Genomic DNA, 23,970 nt, shown 5'->3' with positions numbered 1-23,970 from the left:
ACTCTTTGTGACCCTATGGACTGTAGCCCTCCAGGATCCTCTGTCCATGGAATTCTCTAGGCAGGAATACTGGAATGGGATTTCACTTTCTTCTCCAGGGGATCTTCCTGACCCAGGGATCAAACCCACGTCTCTTGTGCTGGCAGGTGGACTGTTTACCATCTGAGCCATGAAGGAAGCTCAATTTAAATTTAAGATTTAAGCTCAAGATAAATTTATGTATGTTTTTGTCTCAAGACTTTGTGATAAGTGACACATCCAATTTTGGCAATAAATCTGAAGAGTAAAATTATAACATTAAAAAGGTACATTTCAACCTAAAAAGATCTCATAGAATACAGGGAACACTGTCACCTAAGTCTTTACAATATACTAGGTATTGTTCATTTTAGAAATGAAGTCCTGGACAGTTGGTGAAAGAAGGAGTTGGTTTTGAATTATTTCTTTGAAAAGATAATATTCTTGAACAATTTTATGACAATATAAAATTTTCAAATGTGGATTCGATTGTGTCTCCGAAAGAGAGAGGCAAATCTTATAAACTTATGTCTGTGCAACCATCTTCTTCAAGGAAAGAAAATACTAAATCAACTCACTAGAGGGCACCCTTGTCACCCATAACTGAGGTTTTGGGTGTGGGGGGTGGGCACAGATGTTAACTGTAATCAAATTTGACATGTTCAAAATTAATATTATTTCAACAGAAAACAACAGAAAAAATAACTTTATTTAAATCAACAATAGGGTACCCAAATTTTCAAACTGAACTTAAAAGATCAATTTTATAGATTAGTGACATTACTATAAACTAGACCAAATAGATGTTATGTGAAAGAGTAACTTTTGGACAAAGACTGCTAAGCCATGATTCATGTACGCAGTACTTCTTATGGGCATCTTTTAGTAGAAACACACTTAAGCTATTTTTAAAAAATATTTTATCATTTGAAACTCTCAGACTTTAATACTTCTCTAATCCTTTCTGATCACTTTAATTCAACATTTCACCTTAATCACAGTAACACCATTCTCAGTACTGAATCAAAGTAAACAGAGTGCTAAAAACAAAAAATTAATGGTTTTTCTGGCTTAACATGATTTGGTTAAACATATTTTTATTTCTTTGTAAGATTTATATTAGGTATTTTTTCCAAATATCTGGCCCTCCTCCTTCACAACCTAGGTTCCTCCCCCTTCCCCTGAGGTCACAATTATTCTTCTCATTGTGATTTACAATCTCTTTTTTCTTGCCCAGAAGAAGCAAGAGGCTACTTCCCTCTAAACCAGTGACTCTGCCATTTCTTTCTTGACTGATAAAGCTAAGCTATTCAATGGACTGTATTTTCAAAAGATCCCAACAAGTGTGTCATTTTCTGAAATCTATTATGTCACCTAAGCAAGAGACACTGTCCTTAATTACACTGATTTTATCCCCAGGTTCTACTGAATTTCAACGATGAAAAGTGTGTCATAAACACACTATAAGCCACACCCTACTAGTGTGGATATCCCACCATTCATTAAGCTTAGGAACTAATAAGCAAGAGAATCTAAGTTTTTATTTTTTCCAGTTAATTTCACAGAGACGATTTCATTGGCAGGATTTTAACACATTGAGATTTTCCTCTGTATAAAATGTAAACCACCTGACTGCTCATATTTAAAACACGCTTACACATGGGGGTTTAAATTCCCATTCAACTGAAATGTGGCTTTGAAATGCCTTACCTGCAAGTCTCCACAGGCCAGAAAGGCATATGTAACTTCTAGGCACGTTCTTTAAAGATGAGGTTACATTACTCATCAATTATAAAATGGGCTCACTGCTGCTGTACTGTATTCCAAATCTACTAGGAAGATTTACAAACCAATAAAAAACATAAAGACTTAAAAAGACAGCAATTGCATTTGAAGTGTACGTTATCACCTTATACAATGGGCAAAAAAAAAAATGGAAAATCATGTAGACGGTATATATTATGGCATAAACATCTTCCTTATTTCTTCACTCAAAAGAAATTTTCCTATCTTGGACTACTAGTCTGTTTGTGAATGTATTTGAAAAACAGAGTTAAGTGGCCACTAATTTAATAGTAGCTGGTCCTATTAGGAGGAATTACGACTGTTGAGTGTATTTGTAAACACTGTGTTTGGGTTTAAGTCTTGACTGCATTCCAAGTGTGGGTATTTGTCAACAGTCACACAGCTTACAGTACAAATGCAAAAATAACCTTCCATTCATGTTTCCTCATGCAGCTGTTACATAATTAACTAGATAGGCTGAAAATAAACCTGAGGGGATTGCCACTCGGCCCAGACGTGAAATAGTCAAGAGTGATATATGTGCCAGGGTTTTAATGGGGCTGAACAACAGAAAGCCTCAACCCTCCACTTTCACTTGATTTTACTGTGCTGGTTTTGCTTGCTTAGGGCCATCCATCTGTTAAGGTTGACGCGTCATACAGCGACACTCCTGCTCACTGTTCACTAGGCCAGTGTGTGTGTGTGTGTGTGTGCACGCACGCACACACACACCTGTGAGACACACAGACAACACACGTTACAATGATTGGAGAAGTTTAAAATGGCTAATATTATTAAATATGGGGCAGTGTCTTAGGTTCATATAAGTTTTGCATACGACTTAATTTCTCATTCTTAGAAAATTCCAATGCATTTTTACAAGCCAGCACTTTAAAATGTAATTGTAGATGAGACTTGGCCTAGACATTGTTCGGTAAATCTGCCGTGTTTTGTTCTAAAATGAAGCGGATGAAAGGAGGTGGGGCTGCAGTCGAGAACAGCCCGGCTCCGGCCGTGACTGTGGCTGTATTCTCCCTGGACACGACTGGGCCTGTTCTCAGTAAAACCAGAGGAGGAGGCTCTCCCTGGAGCCCTGTTAGGCTGGGGCTGCTGCCCGAACTGTCATCTGCACACAAAAGGGAAGAGGGCTGGGTTTCACAAACGGGAAGCCTAATTGGGAGAGCTCCATAGCTGTACCCTTGACATTTATTTAAGCCTCATCAACAAAACGGGAAATAACCCTACTAATTAGCAGACCAACACACAAATTACTGTTTGCTGGGAGTAGATACAGACTCACAATCCATTTCAAAATTAAGCTAAGTAACAGAAGCTTTAAACAACACACATTTTAGTTTCTGCTCTTTTCTCCAGCACATAGATTATAAATTTTGATTTTTTTTTAACTTTAAAATACATTCTTAGAATTTAAGTGACCCAAATCTCATTTTCCTCTTCTGAAAGATGGATGAAGATAAAGTGTTGCAGTTACACAAGTCTGGCTGGAAAACTGGAAACAGGAGGTTCTTCATATAGTTGAGACTGACTTCTCAAATGGGTAAGCAAACAGACAAGGAGTGGATGCGCCAAGCCCACATCCTTCGTGTTGATAATCTGACAATACAATGGCACTTAATGTCTTAGGAACTTACAAGCCAAGAGATTTCTTGGTTAAAATAAATACATAAATAAAAAGCTGTGTATTTTTTTCCAAATCATGAACTGGGATCTAAGGGCATCTCTAGTTAGAATGAAGACAGATAATCTTAGGGTCCACAGTGACTGAAGGATTGTTAGTGACTCTGGGAGTAACCGAGAGAGAAGGGAGTCAGCTGTACCTATAGAAGACCTGAAGCTCAACAAGCGTGTCCGTGTAAGAATGGACAGCTGCCGACTGCTCGGTGCCTCTTGTGTGGCAGATACTCTATACACATTGTCTACGATGCTGCAGCATCCTAGGGAGATAGCATGTATCATTACTATCATTTCACAAATGCAGAAACTAAGGCTTGGGGCTTCCCAGGTGGCACAGTGGTGAAAGACTCCACCTGCTAAATCAGGAGATGCAAGAGACATGGGCTGGATCCCTGGGTGAAGAAGATCCCCTGGAGGAGGAAATGGCAGCCCACTCCAGTGTTCTTACCAGGATAATCCCATGGACAGAGGAGCCTGGCGGACCACAGTCCATGGAGTTGCAGAGCTGTGTTTGGCTCCAAGCTACGTGCCAATACCTTTCACAAAGTCAAGTCTTCCTGGCTGTAAGGTCCATACCCCTGTCAATAACAGCTCCTCTGCGAGCACCCTCTCCATGCAAAGGCAGGAGAGTCATGGCCGGGGACCACGCTCCACAATCAGTCCATCTGCTTTTCCATCCAGAGGACAAGATGCTTGGATGGCATCACTGGCTCAATGGACATGAGTCTGTGCAAACTCTGGGAGATAGTGAAGGACAGGGAAGCCTGGCGTGCTGCAGTCCATGGGGTCACAAAGACTCAGACAAGACAGCAACTGAATGACAACTCTGCTATCTAATACTGCAGAACTTTGGGCACATTTCTTAACCTCTCTGCTCCCAGTTTCTAAATCTGAAAAATCATGGGTAAAAAAAAAAGTTCTCACTCTCGCTTGGATTGTTGGGAGTTTTAAACGAATCCTGTTGTACACACAAACACAGATAAATTCTGCTAACCAAGGAACCGCCCCTGCTTCTGGTTGCCAAGGCTGCTCGAGCACACTTCAATATCACTTCAACTCTGTAATAACGCAGGTTTAAGAAACAGTAGTAAAAACATCAAAATTATGTGGATCACCAAATCCCACAGGTCTCTGGAGAATCTTGCTTTCAGGTACCTGAATTTACTACCCAGGCAGTCTTTAGAGAACCTGGTCATGTGAACACTCAAATGGAAGAGGCTGCCTGGGCATAGGCCAGGACTAACAGGAGAGAGAGGTGGCACAGGAGGGAGGAGAGAGGGAATTCCGCAACAGGGTTGTTTCTGCTTGCAGCTTTTCCATGTCTTTAAGCAGTTCAACTCTCACGTGAAAGCGGAGGCAACAGCCAGGAAGCTGGAGGTGGGGGGAGGGGGTGTTTCCGAGGGAGGCTCTGATAAGCCTGAGCCCCGCTGCACAGGACCCTGTCTCTCCAAACGGGGATGCCCGTCTCCCCTGGGTGCGCCCTCTCCACTGTGAGCATCCAGTCCCAGGTCCCCAGATGGTATGAGCTTGCTCGAAGGCTTTCTAAACCTGTGTGTGCTATGAATCACGGGAGCTGTGGGTTTTTTTCTGTTGTTCATGTCAGAAGCTAAGCACAGGAAGGGGGCTTAGCTCCTTACTACACTTTGTCACTGCAGTGAATCTTATCTAAGTCAATTCTAATTCTTTATTCCACAATTCTTTGTAAGATATTAATTTACCGTTGGAAATAGGTAGAATATAAATGAGATGAACGTTAGTGTCTCTCACATATTTACTTATATCTAGATTCTTTCTTTAACCACATCTAACCATTCCCAGAACTGCTTCTGTATTCTTAATGTGCTCAGATACAAATGTCACAACTTGGAGGGCCAGGAGTGAGAGACGTGATGATTTTGGGAATCATCACAGAGTAACACACACACGTTTCTAGCATCAGCTTTCTGTCTCCTCCACAAGATACTGCATCATATTTTGATTACATCAATGAAGCTGGATTATCTCCAAGAAGTGAAATGAGGAAGCGTCTGCAGTTATCAGACCACAAAGAGAAGGCAGCAGACGGTGCCCGCTCCCTCCGGATGTCTGTGCCCAAATGCAAATACTGTACCCTAAGGTCCTTTTGTTTGTGTGCGTGGCCCATCTCCTGGGAGAATGGAGGCCACGGCAGCCCATCAGATAGGCTGACCTTGACCTTAACCAAGCTTCAGGTTTGATCCAGCCTCTGACGACCCCAAAATATAGATGGTTCTTTTTTCTTTCTTTGCAAAGATGACTTTTTGGAAAATAGCATTATAAAGCAATTAGAAATAGCAAAAATCCCTTGAGATACTGTCACAATCCTTAACACCCCTTCTCCATTCACAGACACCCTCCCAGCACCGCTGGTAACATGGTCTCCCCCCATCCCATCCCTCAACGGTGAGAGCAGACGGAGCCAAAGACTAATGCCTACTCTTTATGCACTTGATTCTGTTCTTCGACAAGAATGTGGACTTGGGAACTGTGGTCCATTTCTAGTAGTTGTGTGAACTGAAGGCTTGCAAGCTCAGTGACGGGGCAGAGAAGCTGAGAAAGCTGATGTACAGAAGGCACGGTGATCAAATGTGCAGAGCACAGACCAGGTGAGAGGGAGACAGACACTGCTCTTCCAGGCCTCTCGCTCGAATCCTGCCTGGGGCCCGCATACTCCTGCACTTGGCTGTCCTAAGGAACAGGGAGATCCTCATGATTCACGCCCTGCTGCTGTCTTACTCCATGTGTGGTTGTGTGTGTTTCTTAATGCTATGAGATTAGAGAGAGAATTCAGACCGGAGCTGGATGACAGTTTCAACTAGAGTGTGCCATGGTCTGCTTTTATAAATAAGCTGCTGACCACAAGTTGGCTGTCATTTCAGAGCACAGTTAACTATCAGCTCAGAGGCGTGAAATTAGTACTGCAAGAAAACATGCATTCTGGCAGCTGTGGGGGAAAAACAGTACGGGTGGAAAGTAACAAGGAAAAAACTGCCAAAGGGCTCAAAATTTACCTCTTTTGTTAGTGTGTGAGTCTAAAACTAAACAATCAAATTTCAAATATAGAAAAATACAATCAAAAGGTGAAAATATAATAAATACTGGGCTGCAAGTGGTTAGAAATATAAACTCAAAAAATTTAGCTGTGAAAATACATATACAGGGATAGATGTGTCTACTTATAAAATGGGACAGATACATATATACAGTGGCTGCACACAACCTAAAACTCATATTTATCCCCCATAAAGATAGTTATTCAAACATTATCAGCATCCGCACAATAAATCTAAATATGCTGGCTTAATAAATTCTTATATATCAAGAAGGAAAATAAAACTGTAATTCTTAAAAGAAGGAGCCCCACTTCTTTTAATTCTTGTTAAAGTCATGTCATGTCATGTTTACCTGAAAACCATAAAATGCCAATTAATGAATGCAGATAACTGTACTGATGATACTATGATAAGAGCCATGACTATTCACGGTAATTATGCAATGAATATAACCTACTGTCCTGTAAAGTTTTCTATAACTTAATATAATTTTCTGTCAGAAACTGTGTCTCTAGGAATTCAAAGAAAACAAAAACAGAAATCAGTCATATATTTTCTAATTAAATTATCATAAAAAATATGCCACGTTTAAAAAACCCAATGATTTTAAAAATTAAATATGAGAAGCTAAAGGTAATTTTCTTAATTTAAAACTGTTATTTAAGATAGACATCCCTCCAATTTAAGTGTTTTCTTTTTGTCTTAAAGCATCCTACAGTTAACAAAGATTCCCATATTTTTTTCACAACGAATTCCAGGAAGCACACATAGTCCCAGGTAGGATAAATCCAATGAACACACTGAGACACACAGTAATCAAAGTTACAAAAATGAAAGACAAAAAAATATTAAAAGCAACAAGGGAAAAACAACAAATAATATACAAAGGAACTCCCATAAGGTTATCAGCTGATTTTTCAGGAGAAACTCTGCAGGCCAGAAGGGAGTGGCACGATATATTTAAACTGATAAAAGGGAAGAACCTACAACCAAGAATACTCTACCCAGCAAGGCTCTCATTCAGAGATGATGGAGAAATCACAGCTTTACAGACAAGCAAAAGGTAAGAGAATCCAGCACCACCAAACCAACTTTGCAACAAATGCTAAAGAACTCTAGGCTGGTCAAAGACCAGCAACTTAAAACAACCTTGTACATATACAGACTGCTATATCAACACCTCACGGGAACAACAAACCTCAAAATTACAATAGATACACACACAGAAGGGTAAAAGCAACCCAAACACAACACTCAAGATGGTCATCAAGCCACAAGAGAAGAGAACAAAAGAGGAAGAGAAGGAAAAAGACCTACAAAAACGAACCTGAAATGCTTAATGGCAACAGGGAGACACATACCAATAATTACCTTAACCATAAACAGACCAAATGGTCCAACCAAAAGACACGGACTGGCTGAACACATACAAACACAAGACCTGTATATATGCAGTCTACAAGAGACTCACCTCAGACCTAGGGACACGTATAGACTGAAAGTGAGGGGATAGAAGAAGGTATTCCATGCAAATGGAAATCAAAAGAAAGCTGTAGGAGCCATTCTCATGGCAGACAAAACAGACTTTAAAATACAGACTGTTGTAAGGTTCAAAAAAAAAAAAAGAGACTACATAATGATCAAGGGATCAATTCAAGACGGAGATAAAACAACTGTAAATATATATGCACCCAACACAGGAGCATCTCAATGTATAAGGAAAATAGTAACAACCATAAAGGAGAAACCGGTTGTAACACAGTAACAGCAGAGGACTGTAGCACCCTACTTTCATCAGTGGACAGAACATCCAGGCAGAAAATCAACCGTGAATGACCCATCAGACCAGGTGGTCTAAAGTATAAATAAAAGCATTCCATCCAAAAGCACATTCTTCTCAAGTGCAGATGCAATGTTCTCTATGACTGACCACGTGCTGGGCCACAAGGCGGGCCCTGGAAAAGTTAAGAAGATTGAAATCATAATCAAGCATGTTTTCTGATCACAACACTGTGAGATTAAAAATAAATTACAGGAAAAAGCTATGAAGAACACAAACATCTGGAGGCTAAACAATATGCTACTAAACAACCAATGGATCACTAAACAAATCAAAGAAGAATTCAAAAATCCATTTATCATGTTTTATACACACACACACACACACATGATCTAAGTGCTCCAACGTTAAAGCAGTAAACATTTTAGTTAAGTTTTTAAGCTATCAAAGTTTGGGAACAGACAAATGGGAAGTGAGCATTCTAATGATGGGAGAAGAATTAAGAAACTGATTGCAAATCCATCATTAATTTACAAGTTTATACATGTATTCCAGTTAACAGGGAGAGCCAGCAAAGGCTCTTACCCTTGTGAGATAATTATTTCATGGAAAGGCTTGTTTCAGGTCATAGAACTAGCATTCACTGCCGATCCACTGCAATTGAGCCATACTAACGTATGAAAGTGTAAGCTTAACAAATAGATAAATCATAGAGAAAGCATTTTGTATGTTATAAAAACAGCCCCTTAAAGCCTTTCCAAAATACCCAGAAAAGTACCTGATACATAATAGCTGTTGAATGACCAAACGAACAGGTCTTCTTTACAAAGGCTGAGGTTCTAGAGCACAGCCTTGCGGTCCTGCCCCATTCCTGAAGACGCAGGAAGCACTGCACTGAGTCTGTGGAGCCAGGGAAGCCACCTGTGCACGGAGGTGGGTGCCCATCCCGCCCGGCCACTCATTAGAAGACATCAGGCAAGCGATGTGACCATTCAGCGGTCAGCTTCCTCATGTCTAAACTGGTGGCTGTGATAAATGAAGCTTTGCAGTTGCTTCAAGTTCAATGGTTTCTTAACTTTAATCCACTAGTGAACTCCTTTCAAAAGGCAGTTTTCTAAGACCACTTAAAAAGTATGAAAAGTATGATGTGGTGTGTAATTTTTGCTTCTTAAAATCCTACAGAAGCACACTTATGATGCAAAATCAGAGAGACACACACACACACACCGCTCTGATCCTGGACACACTCCTACTTTAGGACAGCACCTGAAGTAGCATTAGGTAGAAGCAGAAGCTTTAAACTACTTACAGCAAACGAAACATCTAACTTTAGAAAAAGACAAACATACATTATTCCATGTTCTAATTTCTACAGAGTACTCTAGTGGTCAAATCCCCATGTATGAGCATCACCTCACTTTGTAGTAAAGGAAGCCGTCATTAAGCTGCCCCCCGCTCCTGGGCAACCACACGTGGCCCTGTCTCCTCGCACTCACCATGGGGCCACGACCCAGTGACGGGCGGGCAGACTGGTACCTGGACGCTGGGCTCGCAGGCCCCTTGCACCTGCCCAGACTCCACCTACTCATACTGACCATCATCACAGAATTTCTTACCATATGATAAAAATAAAAAATCAGTGGGTCCAAAATTGTTCCTGAAGAAATCACTGAAATTAACATAATATCAGACTGTGGGAGACAGGAGGTTAGTAAATACTCTCACCTGGGAAAGCTTACGCCTGGCTAGGTTTGCTCCACTCTCGCTGTGTAACGTGTAAATGGGCGTGTATTGCACGGAACCAGAACAAGTCCCATAGTCGTCCTCGTTTTCCTACACCCGAAGAGATACACAAGTGGTTATTCTAAAGTACTCATTTCATTACTAAGGTTTTTCAATTAGTAGACAGTATCTGATACAGATGCAAATAACAAAATTAACACTTGGCGTGTAAGTTTAAAAAAAGCTACTTAAGAAGAAAATGCATTTTTATATATTATGAATTAAAAACCTCCCAAATAATCTCTGACTTTTCTGAACAATTTGAATAAAGTTTATATGAAGCCCATTCATGTTCCATTACTACAATGAAAGTTTTAAATAGTTTCTTCTCTCCAGAGGTAGAAATTCAAAACATAACAACTGACAAAATCTTCAAAAATATAATATGTAATCAACTCAAACACATATATACATACCTATACCTATTCACATATATGCGACATTCACAGATTCAAATACACCTCCTTTGAAAATCAAGAACATGCTTCAATTTAAAGTAGCTACTATTGGAAAGATTCGGTAAAGCCCAATGATGACATTCCTGCCTTAATTCTGCACCAGAGATCTTTTTTTTTTTTTTTAAAGTCTCAGCTTGAAGCAAGAACTTTAATTTTGATATCAAGGCAATCAACTTTATGAAGACATACATCCAGTTAAAGCGCCTTTGAAGCTCTCCGCACCTCTGTGATAAAATATGCAAACGGTAAAGAGATTGTTCAGGGGGTGTGTATAGAATGGCAGATAGCTGCCATGGGGCTTGTTATGAAAAATGCATCCTTGAACAAAGGGCTAAGCACATTTCAAAAGTCATTAAAAACATAAACCCCATGTGATTTGTGCAGGATAAGCTTCACACTAACACAGGAATTGAGGTGGAATGAGACATGCTGGACATACCTTGTGTCTAAGCTTGCTCTTCACCTCCTTTATCCCCTGCTTAGCGTGATTCTTGGCCTGGAAAACGACAATACCGGTGTCTGCTCAGCGCCGTTCCATCAAGTTTAAGGGATAAGTGTACAAGATCCCACTGAATGAAAATTACTAACTTGTCGTGTTACATAGAAAAAGAAGAACCTACCATCTAAAACTCTGTTTTCAGGGACCCATTCTACCCACTATTACACCTGAATGAGGTGGGGAAAGCATCAGTCTCTGCACAGGGATCATCCAAAGGCTAGCAGTTAGCCTACTTTGCCTCCGAGGCTATTAAAAATGCCAGAGACCACCAGATGGCCATCGCCTAGCCATAACCTGGCCTGACAAATGGGGAAGGAAAAGGGAAAGCATGTCACAGCAGCAGGTTATTTTTGTGCAAACGTTTGGACTTGAAGAAATTCCTGCAATGATGCAGGAGACCCAGGTTTGATCCCTGGGTTGGGAAGATCCCCTGGAGAAGGAAATGGCAACCCACTCCAGCATTCTTGACTGGGAAATCCCATGGACAGAGGAGCCTGGCGGGCTGCAGTCCATGGGGTCACAAAGCAAGTTTTCCTGAATCCCAATCAGCTCCTAAGAATCTCCTACAGAGACAGAGGCACAGACACAAGGGCCGAAACAGAGAGGCCCACAGGCCCCGTGGAAGCTCAGAGAAGGCAGAGAAGCCTTGTGGTGGGGCTGAGGAACCTACTCTAAAACAAACCTGTAGGATGATTTAGTAGGTGGACAGAAGCCAAGGAAAGGACGTCCCGGGCAGCAGGGACGGATTGTGAAGGATGAAGACACAGCAGAGAATGTCCTGCACGCATGGAACGAGAAGGATCTCAGACCTGGAGACATCAGGGCTGGGGGCTTCAGGGAAATGAGCCAGGACGGGAGGGGCCAGGTCTGAAGGGTCTCGGCGATCAGAGCAGAGAGACTTCCATTTTGTTCATTATTTACTTGCTGTGGTAGCTCCTGGTGTTATTAGTTTACTATAAGCTATGGGGAATCAACGGGGAGTTTTTAACTTTGGAAAGTCAAAGGACCTTTGAGGCAAGAAAACTTGTCATATTTTTAAAAAAACTTTTCTAGGTAAGCCTCAAGTACACAATGAGAATTTAAAGTACATTGTTAAAATAAAAGAATCAAATCTTTTAAACTGTCATGTCACTGTGGACTGTTTCAATCTGAGGACACAATTTTGCTGACAGCTTTGAAAAAAAAGAAGCATTTTTAAATTATCTGAAAGAAACGCCCTGCCTAGACAATGATACAATTTTAATAATTAATTGAGTTTGCTTTGGTCAATATTAACTCTAAATTTATTTAAAGGAAACCAGAAAATATTCTAGATTTAAGTGTATATCATCTAGGAAAACGTTATAAAATTTTATCAACAGAATTCTTAAACATGAAAAGAGAACTTACAAATTTGTACGCTGTTCGTACAGCAGGGCTTGCTTTGGTCATTGCTGTGTTGAACAGTGCACCTCCTTTCTGCAAAGGAAAAACAGAAACACATTCCTAAAAATGTGGAGCCCCACCGTCCTGAAAACAAAGCATTATCGATAATATAGAATTAAGAGCTTTTCTCAGAGCTTAAAGAAAGACCTACATAATTATATCATATTAAATGTTTTCAAGCTTTTATATATGCTATAGTAATTCCATACAAAATGTAAACATTCTCCTCTATTCTTTTAATTGATGGAACACAATCTTTTCATCTTTGTGGTTTAGGCAGACGTAGGCAATGTGACCAATATATATATATAAAGCTTAATAAAAAGAAATACAATCAACTGTTTCTCAAATGTTTTAGTGTTCAGCAAAAAAGTCTCAATCTGTGCAAGAGAGTTATGTTTTAAAAAAAATCATGTTAACAAAAGCACATTACCAGAAATGATAAAATTCCCATCAAGCCCTACCACTCCATCTAACTCCATCTTCTGGAATATATTATAAGGTGACAGCAAAATCACGGTTTTCAAATCAAGCCATTCATCTTGAAAAACAGAAAGACAAAAGCTTTCCACTGAAAAACTTTCTTTATAAATAGGAACAAACTGTAAGCATAAAAATGTGTAAAGTGTGAGAAAATATAGAAACATTTAAAATATTGCCCATAAAGAACATAAACAGTAGACCTGAACTGAACATTTTTCCGTATCGTTAAAGTGGAAAAAAAAAAAAGAAAGAAACTGTGAAGGTTTAGTTTTACCTTGACTGTATGCACCCATTGCTGATATGACTTCGAGCTCCCTGGAATACATGAAAATAAGATGTCAGGAGTATCTGATCGAAAATAAATCCATGAACCGAAATTCACCAAGAACTAGTATTTCCAAGATTTTAGCAGGCAAACTTTATTTATTTGCAGTGTTGTAAAAGAAGCAATTCATTGTAAGAACTATTAATAATAAATGCTCTAATTCTTAGGAACATAGTAACTAGCATTTTTAAGAAGAGATACTTTTTCTTTACTCACATAAGAAGATAATATGTTAAAGTATTCTTTCATTGTAATACTACTTTCAGAGGGGAAAAGATAACCTTTTGAAATGCAAAATTCCTACGTCTTTCAAACTGATTTTTCAATATTTATGTCTACGGTGTTTTGTAAAAGTTTGGCTCTTTTACACAATCAGGGTTATCTTAAAAGAATATTTAAAATACATAAGGAAAGGAAAAAACCAGAGGGAAATTTAGAAATGTAAAGAATCTTGACAAAAAAGATTCTTCTATGATTGTTAGACTGTATTAACTGATAGCAAATAGTATTAACTGATAACAAATTTTACTTTTTTGCAATTAACCTGCAGAATGTTCTGAAAATACGCTCTAGTTGTAAATCCAAACTGGAAAGGCACTACCGCAGGGAGGTATGGCAGTAGCTCCTCATGGCTATTAGAAAGTTCAAATGCAAGCGTGACCAGTCCAGTAAAACCAGCAATCATATATATTTGGCTCGAAATATGCTAATTCATTTAATTAATAAGATGATATAAGAAGGCAAAAAAGGCCACACAACTAGTCTAAAGTAATGTTTATATCAACTGACTTCAGCCAGATTTCCTCTACCTTCCTGGTTGTTTAAACCTTAAATATTCCCACAAGAAAAAACAAAGTCCCAAAGGCTACTCAGACTGACTGCCCGGTACAAAGGAGCCTGAAGCAGACTGTTCTCCTGTGTGTAGTTGTGGCTTAACAAACATGTCACCCCGCTGTTATCACACAGAGGCAGAGGGTCCTTAGGCCAGGTACCTTCCCAGCGGATACCTCTGCATCCCTAACCAGCATCAGGCCAAAAACGTCCAGCTCTGGATTCACTCTGGACCTTAACATTTCTCCCTAATTTCAAAGAAATATCAAGAAACAAATCTTATTCTGAAAAATGTCTCTCACTCTCTTCTTTCAGAAAAGGTACATCACTGCACTGCACCTTTCCTGGGAGAATAAATATGGGGGAAAGAATACTTTCCTAACCCTGTGAAATGCTTATAGCAAAATGTATCTATCTAAAACAGACCATATAAAAACAACCTGCAGTACTTAAAGGGCATGAGTTTCAGATGGTATATGGCCTGACCAAAAAAATTTTAAGTTTTCTCCTGTAAAATGATGAAAAAAAAATCCCAGTTATTCTATTCATTTATATCTCAAGGAGATTCTATCAACAACATAAAATAAATATTATGTCTTTATCCAGATTATTCATACAGGTTTACCTCTCTATTCAAAATTCTCATCAGTTCATACACTTTTTACTTCTCTACTGAAAATGGTTGTGTAGAAATCACAGATTTATAATTTGATTATTATTCATGGTATTCTGGAAAGTGTTTTATTTCATTTCCCAAAATGAATTTAAGAAAATGGAAAGAAAAACACCAACTACTCTGTGGTAACTATTTAGCATCCTGGAACACGTGTCACTCCAGAAAACATATTTTTAAACCTCTGAACCACAAAGAAAATAACTATCATAAAACTTCAGAGTAGTCACAGAAAGGTCAGTGTCTAGAGCGACAATCGTGAGGAATCAAAGGAGCTCCTCTTCAGCTCTTCATAGGTTCTTCAATGTTTTTATTGACGTTATGCCTCTGGAGTCGCATTCTTCTACTAAGAAACAGGCAAAGCCGGTGGACGAGAGGGCAGGGGGCTTGGCGGCCAGCGGGTCAGGGGTCAGGCCAGCCTGCCCTGGGGACCCGAGCGCGGGGCCAGTCTGTCACCTGTGACATGAGCGCGACCCCAGCACGCGGCGGCGTCGGTCACGGGACGCGCCACCCGCCTGACGGCGGCGGACGCGGGCTCTGAGGTGATCCTCTGCCCACGTTCACAAAGACGGCAACTGAGGAGGAATCTTAGTATTCAACTCTCCTTCAGTCCTTCAGCTTTCAGGGTTGCTAAGTAAAATGAAGGTGAATCCCACAGAGCTTTCCGCCACGTCACGTCAGGAGAGGCTACATTAGAAGGGGCAGGGGCGGCCGCCTTGAGGAGAAGCGGCTGAGAGTGAGAACCGCTCGGAACAATAACGTGCAATCACGGGGTTTGGGGCAAACAGGAAGTCCCTAAATACACAGCTCAAGGTAACAGAAAAACAGGTGGTACAATTTAGGCAGAGTCCTGTCAAAAAATATTTTAAAAGGCTAACTGTCTCTCTTAATTCTAGTGCTTTTAAGACTGAAGACACCTATTTCCATAAAATTTATAAGACAAGCACACTATTCTCTGATAATGTGTGTTTTAAAAGGCTAATTTTCTTCTTAAAAAATATATCTGAATGCCAGGAAAAACACACACACATACACCGAAAACCTTAGTCTTTCTTTTAAAGTAACTGGATTGTGGAAATAGTAAGCATTATTGAGGAAATTCTTAACATTGTTCTTGTTAATCAAACAAGTGATTTTCTCACATTCAAGGACAAAATATCTTGGTTTCTCACTTGTGCAAAGTCTTTCTTTTCAAATATATTTGCTCAAATTCCAGTAACCTGTTGTTTCTTATCAAAAAATGTTAAATTGGTCTAAATTGTTCAGTGAGGCCAGAAAAACGCCACTGAAACTAATGATTACTACCACCCCTTCAGATTCCTTTGGTTACCAGTCAGTAAAGAAAGAAACAGGATTAAATAAACTCGAGACTGACCAGACTCTGCCGGGGAACTAATGAAGAAACAAACACTGTCGATGGGGAGAGTAACCACACACTCCACATAAAATCAACCTGAAAATGCGTCTACTTTTCAAAGTTTAGAAAACAAGGTGTGGATTTTTGATATCTATTTAAATGAAAAAAATGGAGGTCCAAACTATTAGGTACAAAACAAAATGCAGTGTAATGTACAGCCAACATCTTACAATAACTTTGAAAGTGTGAAAGCATTAGTTGCTAAGTCGTGTCTGACTCTTTGTCACCCCAAAGAGTCTCTGGACTGTAGCCCACCAGGCTCCCCTGTCCATGGAATTCTCCAGGAGAATAATGGAGTGGTTGCCATTCCCTTCTCCAGGGAATCTTCCCAAACCTGGGATCAAACCTGGATTCCTTGCATTGTAGGCAGATTCTTTACCATCTGAACCACCAGGGAAGCCCCGAAAGGGTACAGTGGTGTGGTTTTTTTTTTTTGGGGGGGGCCAAGCAGTGAGGCTTGTGGGATCTTAGTTCCCAAACTAGGGATGAAGCCCATGACCCTGGCAGTGAAAAGGCAGAGTCCTAACTAGGCTGCCAATGAATTCACTAATAATAACTTTAAATGGAATATAATCTATAAAAATACAGAATTACTACGTTATACACCTGAAATGAATACAACATTGTAAATCAATTTTAAAAACTTATGGGGGGAAAAATAAACATGTTCTTGACTCAATATTCCTTAGCTGCTTTTCACAGATTGGTATTTGTGTTTATCTAATGGCTCCTTCGTCCTACTTGTGGCCTCTCTGATGACCTTTTAACCCCATGACATTCTTCTCTTTACATATTTCCAGATATTCTCTTCCCTTTCTTCTCAGGAGAAGATTGAGTGTTCTACAAGGGTCCCACGAAAGGGACCAGGAGTAACATGGATTTCCTAAACAGTTCTGACCGGGGGACGTTTACCAAGACAGAGAACAGTTCTGGGAAATCTCCATGCGTTCATGGCCCTTAACCACGGTTCTAGATTCAATGCGAATGGACGTGTTCTGTGTGGGACTGTCCTGCTCTGTGTTTTCAGCCAGAGCCGCAGTGACAACAGGGCTCCACCATACTCATATTCATGCTATCATGACCATGCAGATTAGCAACAAAAACAGTACATAAACCGCCACATTAATGGCCTAGAGTGGGGAGAAATGAGACGCTTGTCTAAAGTTTCTCAGTTATTTTTGCTTAGAGAAACATAATGATTCCTTCACCTCCAGTGACTGTTGATTTCTCCTATAGTGATCTTCCTGAGGGTTTTATATATATATATATATATATATATAATCTTCAAAGGATAATCAAAAGAGACAGGAATTTTGCTTTTATCCATCAGAGCAGAGAAGCCCTGAGTACTGCTCTTGTTTACTAAAGGCCTTCTAATTAAAACGATCTCTTATCATAAGAAGGCATATATCACAGTTATTAAAGCGAGAGCTTTGAAGCCAGGCAGTCACATGTGACCTTGGGCAAATTACCGAGGTGGGTGCCCTCAGTAAAATAAGGATGCTCAAAGTCCCTCCTGGGGTGCTGGGAGGGTTAAGTGAGATAATATTTGGAGAGGTCTTAGAAGAGCTTCTGCCGCATACTAACTCAGGAAGCATGAACATTAATCATCATTTCCATTGTAACTAGGAGAGAAACGAGAAACCTACAACAGTTTACTTTTTGAAGAACAGTTCAGTATCTCAGAACTATTCTTTCTCACAAAAGTAGTCCAGACAAAAAATGTTTCAGCTGACTTCTAGGAACTATTTTTTGGAACTTCATATACATATATATCTCATTAGTAAGAACACTGCTAATTTTTATTAGATTTTTCATCTATTCAAATCTTAATAATTTTGCTTTACTTTTTTCTAAGATGAAAGTCTATGTCTCTCTAAGATAATAGCCTAAAATGTAACAATTAGAAAATCCATGGTCACCAGGCATAATTTTTTCAATGTACTTTCTTGCTACACCTACTGAAATGTTGCTGTTGATTTTTACTCGCTCCTGTCTGACTCTTTGTAACCCCATGGACTGTAGCCTGCCAGGCTCCTCTGTCCATGGGATTCTCCAGGCAAGAATACTGGAGTGAGCTGCTATTTTCTCCTCCAGCGTAATCTTCCTGACCCAAGGATCGAACCCAGGTCTCCTGCAGTACAAGTAGATTCTTTATCACTAGCCACTGGGGAAGCCCCAAACTTACTGAAATGAATGCTTTCCTTTTGGATCCATACTGGCTCCCCAAAAATAAAAGAAGTGTTCAAAATCTTTTTTCATTTTAAGAAAGAACAACAAAGTGGCTGGCATTAAGTTGTACTGCAAGTGCAGCAGTCTCGAAATCAGCTGCTAGCTGGTGATAAATATTCTTCTATTCTTCTTTAAACAATAGGACCTGTCATGAAAAACTTTGGTGACCCTCCTCCCACTACAACAGCCACCTACGCTCGCCTCTGTTAATGAGGTCTGCGGAAGGGTGAAGACTACAGAATTTCACTACGCAAAAGGACCTTAGTTCCACCCCATTACTGTCACACGGTGTCATCCCCAATTCCAAACAGGACACCAGCCCCACGGGTCATAACGATAATGAGATTGCATTATGTAAACACTCAGGAGGTGCCGCAAGCAGTTTGTCCATGAGCTGACAATAATCTGCTTGTCTGAGGTGAAAAGTAAAAAAGCCTTATTTTAACACAAAAGTTCCATTGAAGCTAAATCTTCTGCCGTGAATGGGGAGAGCAAGGGGCTTCTGAAGGACTGCACATTCAGCTCACTTGCTAGGTCAAGGAAACTAAGTTTTTCCCCAAGCTGAAAGCATTCCATGAAACGCAACCCTACCTGCATCAGAGGGAGGTCCACAGCCGCTCAGAACACCTGTACCTTTCAGTGAACAAGTGATCTCAACAGCTTTTGTATTTTTGTGGTGAAAAATGAAATTTTATTTAAGATTAAAGTTAAATTTTGAGAGATCTGTAGATAAGTACTAATTATTCCTTGTCTTTTCACCTTTTATTTCTCAATTCTAGCAACTATTTACTTACACACAGACTAAAGATTTTGCAGACGGTGAAGCGTCTGTCTACGATGTGGGAGACTCGGGTTCGATCCCTGGGTTGGGAAGATTCCTTGGAGAAGGAAATGGCAATCCACTCCAGTACCATTGCCTGGAAAACCCCATGGACAGAGGAGCCTGGTAGGCTACAGTTCATGGGGTTGCAAAGAGTCGGACATGACTGAACGACTTCAGGTTCACGTTCAAAGATTTCCTTCCTGCTGAATTAAACCTATAGATAACTAGGTGGGGGGGAAGCACTATTACCACCAGGCGAATATGAACACACTGGGGACTATTCACTTGGTTCATCCCAAATCTAGAACAGCATCTGGTGCACGGCAAACACTCAGCAAACACTGGCTGAAGGAATGAAGAGGACACTTTTAAGGTTTCAAGAGAAACTGTCTCCCACGGTTAGGACTAAGTACCGGATCGTCAAGTACAGAGTCAGGACTAGGTGCCAGATCATCAAGTACAGAGTCAGGATTAGGTACCTGATCTTCAAGTGCAGAGTCAGGACTAGGTACTGATCATCACAGACCGAGTAGCTATTTCTAAGTCATTCATTTCCTTTATACTACAACACAGTGTCAATTACTGACATTTCAAACAATGTAACTGCTCAATTATATTACAGTTAATTATATTAAGTAAAAGTGGGATGTCACTAATGTGTGTCACACATACGAAATGAGACGCCTTCTTCCATGTCTTTAAGGGAGCACTTATCACCCTGACAAGCATAAGAATGTGGGACAGTAAACTGAAAAGTCTGCTCCTACTGCTGCAGGGGCCTGCAAAGCAAAAAAAGAAAAAAAAGCAGACTTGTATAAAGACACTCTTACTTAAAAATGTAGCAGCAGTTGTCATGTTCAGACCTGTCTCTCTGGATTACATTAAAAGACACTACGTGGAGCACAATCTCAGTTCCCTAATTCTTACTCAAGTGGTACTGATAGATATACTAGTATTTCTCTAGCAGAGAAAATTAGTCAGGAGGAACAAACTAACTGCAATTCTGTGACATTTTTTTCCAGTCATATTAAGAGACTATCCAAGCAAACCACTGCCAGCTCATGAGGCCATCTGCATGCCAAGCATAACGTATCAGGCAAAGTGCGTCAACACTGCTGTTCTTTATTAGATGGACAGATGTATCGAAGGCATCAGGTATTTATGAGAAAACGGTAGTTTAAAAGCAGACATATGTGACTCAAGTGCAAAAATCATAGATAATTGTTATTCGGAAAATGGATAGCCACACTGGAACTAGTCTTTACCTCCACAAAAGCCACCGGAAGTGATCTCTTCTTCAAATGCATCAGAGAAACCCTTTCCTGCATTTAGTTTTGCCAGTCGACCATCGATAAACTGAAATTAAAACATGTTAATATGTTAACTGTCATTTACTTCATAAGATTAGACTTTTACTTACACCAGAAGTGCTAGAAGCAGACACTCACGTATACCTGTATGTGTATAAACACAGATACACAACAAGAAAACGCAGACCACTGAGATAGCAGGTGGACCATAAACAGCAGCCAGTTAGACAAAGCCCATTAGTAAATAAAACAGTGTGGACACAAAGACCACAGCCCCTTGGAGGGTCTGCACAAGGCTGCCGCCAGCCAAACCTCGGCCTCGGGGAGCTGAACCCAGCCCCAGGCCTCTGTGTTCTCAGTATTTGCTTCAGGACACGGCTGCACACGTTAACACAGGTTTATTAAGGTTACATAAGCATCCGAGAAATGTTAGATGTTACTCTTTTGAGGTTGATATTAACTTTATCCAGTAAAATAAAACACTCCAGATCTAAACTACTAGCCCTAAAGGGTAAGAGCACCACATAGGTCTAACCACTTAATAATAAAACAAATATAACTTCACACTTCCCAGCAAATGTGTTGACCAAATGAGCAAAACTATGATTACGAATATGAATAAAATTCAGGTAAATTCATGTTGAGTTACAGGAGGTTACGTTAAACAATATTTTTTGGCATTTTGAAAGGAGAGATGGGGGTGGGAACTCGAAGCTACCAAAAGTGCGCAGAGATCCTCTTCAAAACACAGCCCACCATCTGCTCTGCCTCATCTCCACCCTGCTCCTACACACACAGCAAAGCAGAATCTCGGGGTTTTGGAAAATATCCTTAGGGGATCACCTTGTTGATCAGCTCCAGGCATAAACCAGTGACATGTCTTACACACACGTGTATCACTAGCACTTGGTTAGTTTTATATTGTTGGTCTGTGGCACTGGACGCGTGTGTTGCTTAGATTATGAAAAATCTTATAAATGTTTTGTGGTTTCCCCATTCATGATGATGGTGAATTGTCTTTAAGGCTCTGTCGCATGAGAGCCAAAGGCTAACATAAGGAAGTCTTCAGTGATGTCTGAAGAACAGGCTTGAGACTCTGAGGATTAACCTAAGAGGTTGCTCTTCATCTTAAGAGAATTAATTAATCCTGGCCATGATTTTTCCACCCTATAAAGTTTAGATAAAATAAGAGACCTTGACTTCTAAAGCCTTCTCATGGTCTTCCCTGGTTTTCTGGTTAAATGGTTAAAGGACAAAACTAACCAAGAGGAGGGGTGAGGTCGGTGTCATTCCCGGGCAGAAACTGGAGACCGCTAACCGCGCGTCAGCGGTTAAAATGCTGAGACAGAAATCTCTTACAGACCCAAATTAGGAAAGAATGGCCAATGAACCAACAGGTTCCTGTGCAAAATGACGTTTAACTGCCTTATTACCGTAGGATGGTTTTGACCAAAAACGTGGTAAAATGAGTTTAAAGGGACATAATATAAAAAGACACGGCCATGGCATTTTTGCCAAGAGTATGAGCTGCTCTCATAAAAATGAGAACTGAGAGCAGGGCCCATAGATGACACATTTTAACACCCGCATTATGCTTGCTGGGGAGGAGGCACCGAGACTACAAACGAACTTGAACGTGGAGTCTGGTGTTTGAGAGGTTGCCTCTCACTGCCATTGTTAGCCTTATGATCTCGGACAGCCTGCTGCATCTGAGACCGTCTCCCCTTCCGTAAAATGGGAATAACAACACAAAAACGTCTGATGGGGTTTTGTGAGAGTTAGTTACCAAAGGGGAAAGGTTGAGGGATAAATCAGGAATTTGGGATTAACAGATACACACTATTATACATAACATAAATAAACAAGGACCTACTGTATAGCACGGGAAACTCTACTCAATATTGTATAATAACCTATAAGGAAAAAGAATCTGAAAAAGAGTAGATACAAAACTGAAATGCTGTGCCGGACACCTGAAGCTAACACAACGCTGTGTATCAACTATACTCTGAAAAATTTAAACGATCACATTTAGTGCCCGTGGTGCAGGCACAGAGTAAACATTAAATATTCAAGTCCACTTTCCCCACCACCTCCACCCTTCCTGTCTCTGTCAACTCCTGCGCTTCCTGAGAAGGGATCACGGCCCCTTGGGTAGAGGCAGCTTTAATGCCCAACACGTAACTGGAAATAGATGCTTACCGAGGGATGCAACACACAGAACTGATCCTAAAGAGCACACACTTCACATGGTTTAAGAGTCAAATGGCTATAATGTCTGGAATTACCCATTTCATCTTGCGCTAAAAGGCAGTAACTTACAATCCTGGGTATCTTTGCTACTACATACAATAAACAGTTAATTTGAAACTAATGTAGTTTAAAACGCCTGCAGAATTTGACTTACGCACATTTTCAACACAGTATGATAAATCAAACTAAAGTGATCTAATGTGATGGATTTTGAAAAAATAAGGTGAAGCACAATGATAAATTTAAAGTAATACATTACTGACAAGTGGAACAAACTAAGACATCCTTTTAAAGGACTTAATTTGCCTTAAAAGATTAAGACTACAAGACTTTTTAAAAGGTTTTCATTTTTGTGTTTACTGGAAATAATCCATTCATTTTAGTTTGAGTGGAACAGTTCAAGTCTAGAAAGAGATAAATCTCAAAACTATTTACTGATGATGCATTTTTGAGCATGACTAATTATTTTGTGTTACTAAACTAGTGATTTGAGCTAATAGAAATGCACCACTTGGTAAAATGCCCCATGTTATCACTGACTTTGCAAACAATCCTCTCAGTGACTGACACTTATCAACATACACACTTAATGAAAATGTTCTTAAAAGGTGGATTGTGTGCACACACACACATACACATTACACACACACACACACATACACCAACGCAGACCCCCAGGAACAACTGAGAAGAGCTATTAATGGAGAGGAATGCTGAACCTAACAGTTCTCTAAACTCCTTTTCCTATTTTTGATTCAATAACAGCTTTTTTTTGTTTCCCAAGTGGGGTTGCTTCATGGCCACACCGCTCATAACCGGAGTGTTTCACTGTAGGTGAAAACAGTAGCTGCTGCTGTACACAGAGAGAGAATTTTCAACCAAACAGCATTACTTGCAGGAAAAGCAAAGGCTACACCACACACATCGCTTAGCAAATGCATTCAAGACGTACATTCTGGAAGAATGAGCTAAGGATGGCAAGTAATAACAAGTAAAACCGTAAATAACAATGGAGGTACTTCAGATATAAGATAAAATTAGGTTGCAAGTAGGTTTTTAAAAGAATGCTTGAGTGTGCTTTTTAAGATAATGCGTTTTACGTAAATCCTA

The 23,970-nt window shown here is 40.1% G+C and overlaps 1 protein-coding gene across 1 annotated transcript in view; it reads right to left on the bottom strand.

Moving 5' to 3' along the window:
• DENND1B (DENN domain containing 1B) overlaps window positions 1–23,970 on the bottom strand; it is a 269,985-nt gene that overhangs the window by 27,214 nt on the left and 218,801 nt on the right. The window contains exons 16-20 of the mRNA XM_040263718.1: window positions 20,563–20,653; window positions 13,271–13,311; window positions 12,478–12,546; window positions 11,029–11,085; window positions 10,075–10,182 (exon numbers count right to left, since the gene is read on the bottom strand). Of these exons, the coding sequence (XP_040119652.1) occupies window positions 10,075–10,182; window positions 11,029–11,085; window positions 12,478–12,546; window positions 13,271–13,311; window positions 20,563–20,653 (366 nt within the window). The remainder of the gene's footprint in view (window positions 1–10,074; window positions 10,183–11,028; window positions 11,086–12,477; window positions 12,547–13,270; window positions 13,312–20,562; window positions 20,654–23,970) is intronic.

Source organism: Oryx dammah, unplaced genomic scaffold (genome assembly GCF_014754425.2).
Source record: "Oryx dammah isolate SB20612 unplaced genomic scaffold, SCBI_Odam_1.1 HiC_scaffold_21, whole genome shotgun sequence".
NCBI classification, from domain to species: Eukaryota; Metazoa; Chordata; class Mammalia; order Artiodactyla; family Bovidae; genus Oryx; species Oryx dammah.
This window is presented reverse-complemented; position numbering and strand designations above follow the sequence as displayed.